The 9,685-nt window shown below is 39.3% G+C and overlaps 1 protein-coding gene across 1 annotated transcript; it reads right to left on the bottom strand.

The window, feature by feature from the left end:
* Positions 1–8,068: 8,068 nt before the first annotated feature.
* On the bottom strand, positions 8,069–9,461 carry LOC140858162 (uncharacterized). Its single transcript, XM_073257973.1, has one exon. It carries the CDS (start codon positions 9,280–9,282, stop codon positions 8,362–8,364), a length of 921 nt encoding a protein of 306 aa, XP_073114074.1. The 5' UTR covers positions 9,283–9,461; the 3' UTR covers positions 8,069–8,361.
* Positions 9,462–9,685: the final 224 nt, after the last annotated feature.

Genomic DNA, 9,685 nt, shown 5'->3' with positions numbered 1-9,685 from the left:
TGAGCTAAGAATCTAACCCCAATATATTTTGGCTTCTTGATCATGGTAAATGGTGGAATGCTAAGCGTTCAAAGTAAACAATGGACAACAAATTTGGTTTGTGTCTCGATCTAAGTGATGCTCTGTGTTGCAAAGTAAATAATGGACCAGGTTTCTTTTCCCCTGTTAAGTCAGTGGAGGCCAAATTATTGGTTGTGCTGAAAATTATGGCGTTTTTTTAGACAACATTCCTTTTTCGATATGATGCCTTGTGCTTGAGATACCATCTTTCTTGAGATCATCTAGTGAATTCATGGGTTTCAATGTGCCATGATCTCTGGCTCTGTTCATCCTTTCTTGATTTCCTCGTGTTCTTATTTTATTGGCTTTATTATGATGTTTTTGTTGAATAGGTTTCTTGCAGTTTTCTACCTTGTTTTATCAAGTTTTTAAAATGACATCGCTCAACTTTTCCACCAACGCAAGCGAAAAGCTGTGAAATTTACTGTGGAAGTGAACAATCGTCTTGACACATTGGAGAGCATTGTCCTGAGAATTCAGCTTGGAACGTCAGGAATTGAACTTTTGATCTTCTTCATAGAAACATATCACCTGCTTGAAGGGTTATGTAGTCAAGTATAGGAGGCGGTAGATGGTTGGAGATGCAAAGCTTCGCAGAAAAATAGTCCCTTTCTCTTTGTTGGCTTAAGTGGTTGCGAATCGAATACTTGAGGACAATAAGGAGTGTAGGACTCGTAGGGTTACTCGGTTCTGTATATGACCTCATTCTATTGCAGCAGATCTCTGGACTTCAACCATATATTATGTATGAATGGTGGTGCAAGATGATTCCCCATGCGAGGAACAATCTCTCACCAGCATATATAATTGGCAAGATTGGACATGCTGAGCACAATATTTTAAACCCTATGTTTGGATCAAATTTATTTTGACTAGGAAGGAGAGTATGACACCTTTTTATGCTCAAGAATTTATAGTTGTTTTGTCTGCAACTTTATGTGTTTGAACTCCACTTCCTTATATTCACTTTTCATTTCAGTTCTTCAACATGTTTGTTTGTAAAGGTAGTAATTGGATCATTGGAAAAGGTTGTGCAAATGTTCTGCAACTGCCTGATATAATAACGGGACTGTTGGAAGGACTTTGTTTTAGTTTGCTCCAAGGAACTCGCCTTCTATGGACGTGTGTTGCATGCCCTATGGAGTGGTTTACACCTGCTATGAGATTTTGACTGGGAGGAAGTTTCTATTTTCCTCTGATGAATACTGAGATTAGGAAAAGGAGGAAGAAGCTCCATGATCAAAGCATAGTAAATGTCATGATATGGGGCACTGACGTGGAAATTATGCCGCGCAACACAAGAATAATGTAGATAATGCTCTCTGGCTGGATGGGGAAATGATTATCCAAGGTGAAGAGAGTTTATAAAAGTTGGAAAATTATTTCTGAAATTTTAGAGGACACCAGGATGGCCATAGTAATAGCATCGCATGTGTATTACTGTTGAAGGCGTTTACTGATTTGACGTGCATCATTGATGCAAGAAACCTTTATAGACGATAGGCAAATTATGGGTAACAGTCCCAGTTAAGATATAAATACAATATTTCGAGTTGAGGTGTTGTTCTTAGAAAGACTTGTTGTGGAGAAACCTTGGCATGATTGTCTGATGTCTCCTCAACTACATCTTATCCAGCATGGGGTTTGGTGAGAGATTCTAAAAGAGAGTTTAACTAACAGAATTTTCATTCTTTACCAAAAGAAAAGAAGTATTTGCACTCAATTCAATCTAACCCATTTATCAAACAAATCTGATTTAGATATCTTTTATGACTGCTAGCATCTGTATGCCTAATTTTTAAGAATGGTCATTGTATCCAAACTTGACCATTCCTGACAACATTTATTACCTCTGGCATGATTGGAGATCACTCAAAGCCAAGGATTCATCCACCTTAGCCTTTGATACTATTGTTGCTGTTGGGCTTTGGAGTTTTTGGAAGGAACGTAACAACCGCATCTTTCGATTTGAAGCATTAGTTTATACAGAGCTTGCGAAACGGGCCATCGCTTTAACTAAAGATTGGACATCAACCTCCTCTACTGAAGTTGATGCCATTCTACAGGAGATCAAATAATATAGCCTGGTGACTGTGGTTGATATTTTGGATATTGGTAGCTGAACACAGAAAAGACTACTTTCTACCACCAAGGCTGGAAGAGATACTGAGCAGGAGAAGGAATGAATCTTTTGGTATAAGGCGGTGACTGAAACTTTTGATTTGGCCAAACTAACCATTTAGCCATGACAATGCCCCATTCACCATTGACTGTTGGTGCATATGGAAAGAAAGGAACATCCACATTTTCAAATTCGAAGCTCCTTATTAACAGTGCACATTCAGCCAACCCATCCTCCAGTTTCTATGACTGGTTTTCAATATTCTGTTGCTCCATGATTATCGCCTTCATCTCCCAACTTAGCTTCATTCGAGATATCATCGTTAGTGGCATCTGGGCAGTGCTATGGCAGCTCTCAAAGTCTTCCAGCGCCATGCCTCATTGAAGTTCAACTACCAAGTTATGCTTTGAAACCTGGTTCTTCATTCTCCTTTTCTTTCTCATTCCTAGTCTTATTCTTGTTATGAGCAGCTTTATTTAGATAGGCTTTTCAGCTCCTGATAATTTGTGGGAGGCTCCTCTATTTTCTCTCTAGCAAAATCTCCAGTTTGCCACCAAAAACTTTGCATTTTTCGTTGGAAAGCTCTTCTAAATATTTATCTTTATACATATCTATCAATAAAATAAGGGTGGCCCACAACCTCCCTCTTTAAGTCAAAAAAAAAAAAGAATGGTCATTGTAACATTATAATTGCTATTACAACGGTTCTTCAGGTCTCTATATGTTGCATGGCCACTATTTATTTATTCATTTTCTTGGTAGAGACATGGCCACTATTTAAACATCATTTTTTTTAAAAATTATCTAATTATTGTTTAGTTATAAGGGATTTTATCAAACAAAATAATGTTTTAAATTCAAATTTCCATGCCACCTGCAATATGTAATATTTTTTGCAAAATTGCATATTCAGTTTAATAATATTCTAAACAGGTTAAAAAATAACTTTGACAAATAATATCACCATTTTTTCTTATTTAACAAGGGCCAGTGCAATCATGAATATGTTATTTCCAAACAAATCCTGTCCAGGATTGATCAATCATGCCGATCATTTTCCTTACAATACAAGATTTTAAAAAACATGTTTACCCTAATAATGGATTTCCATAGAAATCATTGTCAAGCGCCATACCATATTAAAAATTTTATATGACAAAAATTACTGTTATAATAATTGTTAGATAATGAAAATTTAGTGGCATTTTTTCAGTTAGCTTTTTATTGGATTAAAGTAATATTTTTTGAACCATATGATCATTTTCTGACGAGAAATTTGATGCAAAAAATATTTGAATTTTAATAAAAATTGATGAAATGGCAATTGTTCACATGATAACGTATCTTTTTAATGCTACATAGCATATTATAATGACTATTATCCTTATCTCCTATTATTATGTAAATGATACGATATAACAACAGTATTATGATTAAGACATCGACATCAAGAGATTCCGGCCCAATCATAATAATCTCCTAGCTGTGTCAGCAGATCCCATAGCATTCGATCTCATCCATAAGAAGATTTAACTCTTGTGGATTGCTGTGATTGAATCAATCGCTGAGCTTATGGTGCTCTATTATCGGGGCCACAAATTTCTCTGGATCCATCAACCCCACTAATTTTCCTCCAACAAATTAGATGCCTCAAAAAATAAGTCTGCATCCAAAAAATTATTGTATTTATATGATGCACCACCATATAAATCAGCGATTGTAATTGATTACATGCACAATTATGCTGATGTATCCAGAATAACCAATAATTTATCCATCTTTTATGTATTTAGTTAAGATAAATATTTTTTTATCAAATATTTTATTAATGATCAAACCAGTGAATTACATCGGCTCCTATGGATTGCACTATCCTCTCTTGCCAACTAAATTTAATTTTTAATTTGATGCAAGTGACATTGGTATGTAAATTACACCACCACTTAGTTTTATTCGAAGTGCTTTATTCTCTGCTCAGGTTGATCAAATAGCTCTAAGCCAAAAAGTTCATCGGAAGGGATTGTTTCATTGTTCCATGGTGGTTAAAAAAAAAAAGAAAAAAAAAACTTTTAGACTAATTGTAAAAGAAATTGGTGCGATTCATAGCGTTGGTGCCTTTCCAACGTCATCATGGTGTGAAGCGCCAATCTGCTCACGCCAAACAGCGAAACCGCGGCAAATGAAAAGATCCTAGTATGGTTGGTCCCAGCACTTTTCTGTGGCCACGTGCCACGTTCTAGCGTGAGAAACGAAACCTATCCGAAGAACGAAAGGCAAGAAGGGTCATTTCAAAGTTGTCTCCTGGTGCCAAGGAGGACAAGTGGAGCACATCCAAGTGCCCAGCTTAGCGGTCAAAGACATAGGGCCTATCCATTCTACCGTTGATCAAATGCTCCCATGAAAATATAAAAATAATAATCATAATTTTAATTCCCCATGTTAAACTATTTTTATTAGCAATAAATAGAAGGTAATCTTATAAAGTTCATGTAGGACAACTTCATTTTGATCATTACATCATGCTCAAAAATTTTAGAATACAAGAAAAAAAATAATCAAAACGAACAAGTTTTCGAGGCCTTCCACATCACCTAATGTGATAGATTGTAACATTTTCCAGAGAGGAGGCCAGATGGAGGGCTAAATAATTCCTTGACCCGGAAGAGAGAGAGAGCTAGTGATGGCCACCTGGTAATGTTAAAAAAATAGGATTATGATAAGGAAAAAAAAGCACCGTCTCATCATGGGTTTCAATCACAAACTCCAATCCAAGTATCTTTTTGCCTTTCGACATGGTACTGCAATTAACTTGTAACCACTGTAACGGCGGAGTACCACATGAAGGACATGAATGTTGCATACATAGTCATAGTTTGGTTGGTGGATAAAAAATGGAGATTATCGTAACCCTCTTGTCCCTTTTTAGATGGTATAACTATGTCCAGGATAAAGTCGGATAAAACGAAACCCGTGTTTCGTTGGAGGCTTGTTAAACAGTACAATGATTACACTGTACAAATACAAACTATTTCAATTAAAAGGCTGCTACGCTCCTTGCAGTTCTCACCATCAATTTGACGATGTGGAAAATTTTGGGAATATTACGAAATAAATCAAGTGTAAAAAAAATGTGAATAAGGTACGGATGTACAGCTCCACCCATCATGGAGCAGGATCGTTTTGCTATTGAGTCGCGATTGACTACTAAAACCACGGTGCGTGAGCTCAATCATAAAGTGTTGGACAATTGTCGATCACTGTTATGAGAAAATGAACGCCCATGATTCACGAGCACGCAGCTTATCACACAGAACGTGCATTATTTGATGACTATCTATTTTCTGGTTATCGAAGATTATATAGCACTCCACGATGCAGCCCACGCATGACAGGAGATCCTGTTGTTGCAGTGTCCTCGTCCAACCACATCTCTACAATTTTTATGCTAATCAAATTTCAGCCAGAGTAATGCTCGACACACCCTTTCTTTTTCTGACATCAAAATCCGTACGGGACCCATTTGGTAGCCCCATCAGCTTAACAGTTACCTTTTTTTTAATTTAGTTGTTACTAACAGCAAAAAGTGTGGGGAGTTAAGAGTAATAGAAAGTGCGTCAAGCAGTGGGCCTCTTTTTTTTTTTTTTCCATTTGATAGTAACAACATATATAACCAGCATCAGCCTCAAACTATACCTTAAGTGGCATTTTAGTAAAACATATATGAGATTCCATATGAATGTATATTTTATCTCATATTAGTTATTTACTGAAAAAATTTTAAATATTTATACAAGCTCAAAAAATTTAAATAATATATTCTGACTAATATTTTTGGATGATATCCTGATTTGTTATAAATGGTTTCAGAGCCAACTCATGGGATAACCAATGTAGATAGGAGGACATTACAGTATGAGTTTAGCGAGACTGATCACAAATTGATTATGGTATTTATGAATAGATTTGTATGGGTTTGAACTCTTAGTTTGGTAAGGATGCTATTATCGCGACTCTCTAATGAGATGGTCGGCTGAAAGTCAAGGTATTGCACCTGGTTGCTAGATGGTTAAAAACCTATAAAATCAAATCCGCTTGTCAGAAGTCTGATAGGGGACCCTCTGATGTTTAAATCAGTCGGAGAAAGAGAACAGTTAAAAAAATCAAAATACGAGAGTAGAATATTCAGTAACCAGAAAAAAAATTTATCCAGTCCTCCTACTTACCACTTTATATAGGATAGAGAATACCGTTATCGTGTAACTTTTGCCCTTTAGAATCTAGAATGTGGGCATTATTGCCCTTAGTGGATGGTTACTTTCTTAACTATCATTAAGATCGAGTAATAAACAACCAATGGGAAGTTGTTATGCTCCACAATTCCGTGAACGTGGAAAATTAACATCCGCATTGGGTAACTATCATTCAGCCCCTATTTTTTTGAGAATGAGATAATCGAAAAAAATCCGAATTAGTGTTTGGTTTGATATTATCAGCAGCATGTTGGGCTTAGTCGGTCCAAGCCCGACTTAATGTAATCGATCATCAATCATCGGCTAAATCCCGAGTTAGATCGTTGATGGAGAACCGAGTCGGCATGATCTTTGTAATCGATCGTACCCCACAGAAGGCGTCAATATTTCGATCATAGGTCAAGAGATCGAAGAGCTCGGATGGTTGGCTCATGCCTTTGTGCCTACATACGTGAGGTATTATTTGCTTTGGCCTTTGACGTTGTCGCACGGGACCTCATGATTTTGCTTTTTAAAAGGCACTTCACATAGGAGACAATGTTCTAATGCATATAAGCCATACTCTCTCTTGATTCATAATCAATATGACACTAAAGATTCTCCCACCTATGCCACAATAGATGCCATAACTTAAATAAGGAAAGTATGTGAAAATCCGTATGGGCATATATTTCACATTATTTATTCACTAGAAAGATCTTGAGTACTTAAGTAAAACTAAGGATCCTAAATAATATCTTGCGACTAGTCCTTTTAGATGAAGTCCTATGTTGTTATAAAATATGAGAATACATGTGGATATATATTTAGTCCCATATCGATTATTTAATGAAAATATCTTGGGTACTTATACTTCCAAAAAATCTAAATAATACCTCCACACTAATCTTTTTGGATGAAGTCTTGAACCATTATAAATGGTATCAGAGTCAACTCAGTCCATAACTTATATGGATTAAAGCTGAATATAGATCGATTGCTACATTTATGAATTGATTTGTATGAATTTGGACCCTTAGCTCAGTAAGAATGCTAGGACTTAAATGGAGGAGATCATGTGAGAATTTATGCATACATATAATTAGTCCTATATCAATTATTTACCAAAAAGATTTGGATACTTATATAGAATCAAGAAATGCAAATAATACGTCCCATCTAGCTTTTTTAAATGAGATCTTAGGTTGTTACAAATGATATTAGAGCCGATCCAGCTCATAACTTATGTAGAATAGAGAATATCATGGCACGGGTTCATTAAAACTAATGATGGATGGATCTTGCTATTTATAAATGAATTTATATAAATTTACATCCTTAACCCGTGAGAATGCTATGATTTAAATCGAAAAGTATGTGAAGATCCATCTAGATACATGTTTAGTTCCGCATCGATTATTCACTGTAAAGATCTTAGTTATTTATATAAAATTAAAAATTTTAAATAATATTTTTTAGTTAGTTTTTTTTGGTCGGAGAGCTTCAGTCATTGCATCATGATTGGTGCATGGGGTGCATTTGTAGCCATAGAAGTGGAACCGTAGAAGTTTATTAGAGAGAATTTTCCGGCAGACGCCTGAAGCTTCGAAGAAGAGATCGCATGATGCTTCAAAAGGACATGGCACGGCTTCAGATGGATATATAACACTAAGATAGATTAGAAGCATGGCTTCAAGGTACATCATTCCTTTGGTCGCATCACAGCTACAATATGATAGCTAACACCCACCCTGCTGCAACTACTGCTCTCCACTACAACCTACTGCTGCTACTGCTACAATTTCTACAGCCTTGCTTCTCTATTAAAATAAAAATCCTACAAATATGACATGAAGGAGCGAGAAATGAGAAGAAAGACACGATAACATCTACGAATTGTGACCTAGTACTGAAGCACCGGAGAGGCTACGGTAACCTTACCGGGCGGTTTCAGGGTCTCGCCGCCCGGCCGTGGCGGGTGACTGTCGGCAGCTTCCGCCAGGGGTCGAGGACGGAGTCCCGGAACCGCGAAGGCAACGCCTGGCTCCGCCCGCGTTTCGATCGGACGATGGGGGCCGAATCGTCGCACAGATGGAACGGCAGCCACTCCGTCCCTCTCCTCTTCGATCCTTGCGCCACCCTCGCCGCTGTTCTCTCCGACACCTTGTCCTCTTCCGGCGCCTTCTCCTTCCCCGGCTCCTCCTCAAATAAACCTCCGGAGACCTGCCGCACCGCCTCCAAGAGCAGGTCCAGATAACCCTCGCTTCCATCGAATTTCCTACGATTCCACCCGGCTTCCTCTGTCCCGCTGCCGTCGCCGCCTTTGGTTTCTTTTTCCTCTTGGTCTTCTTCTTTCTTGATGACCTCCACCACCGCCTCCTCGTCTTCGTTACGGTCGTCGGCTTTCCTCGATGGAGCAGTCGTGATACCGGACGATTCTTTGGCTTCCTTCCGGCTCTCCTCTCCGACCTCCTCCGGATCGCATTCGCCTTCCGAGCTCCTCTCCGCCGGCGAGATGGCGCTGCTCATCTCCCCCGCTTGCGGGGCACTCCCAGAGCCCTTGTCGACCGTGGACTCGACCGCGGACTCCTCTCTGGACTCCACGACCACGCCGCTCTGCGCGGTGAGGCCCCCACCCTTGTCGTCCTCGTTCCCCGACGATCCTCCTCCGACGTCCGGCGGTGGTCCCAATCGGAGGTTCAAATCAAGGCCGAGTGCGAGCTCTCCCGCACCCGCGGCCTCAGAATTACAGCTGCCGCGCTCGATTCGTGAAGGAGGGAGGGTGGAAATGATGGCGATGATCTTGGCCAGACCGGCCTGGCCCTTCGAAACACCGACGGGGACCGAATCAGAAGGACGAACCGGCGCCATCGTCCAACCAATCCAACCTTCTTCTCATCTCATCTCGAGCTCCTCTACTCTCCGTCCCATCCCGCCATCGTTCCAGCCAAGATTTTTTTTTTTTCTTTTTTTCTCTCCTGGAGCGACAAAAAAAAAAAAAAGCTGAAGCACGGAGACGAAACTGAAACGAGAGAGAGAGAGAGAGAGAGAGAGAGAGAGAGAATGGGGATTGTTAAGAGGCCAGGTCTCCACCTGGTTACTTGGGTTTCCCAATTTTCTTTTAATTAATTAATATATATAGTTTTCCAGGTGGCCGGGTCCCTTGCGCGACTATGGCAGCTGACGTGTTTAGCCTCGTGAACGTGTTAGTCGATGATTGGTGGCGGTTGGACGTGTCGCCACGTATTTTCGAGAGGAGGAGCCTACGACTGCT

This window comes from Elaeis guineensis, chromosome 1 (genome assembly GCF_000442705.2).
Source record: "Elaeis guineensis isolate ETL-2024a chromosome 1, EG11, whole genome shotgun sequence".
In the NCBI taxonomy this organism is placed as follows: Eukaryota; Viridiplantae; Streptophyta; class Magnoliopsida; order Arecales; family Arecaceae; genus Elaeis; species Elaeis guineensis.
This window is presented reverse-complemented; position numbering and strand designations above follow the sequence as displayed.

Bases quoted from the DNA above. Each gene is read 5' to 3' on its own strand.
- LOC140858162 (XM_073257973.1), bottom strand. From the start codon at position 9,282: ATGGCGCCGGTTCGTCCTTCTGATTCGGTCCCCGTCGGTGTTTCGAAG.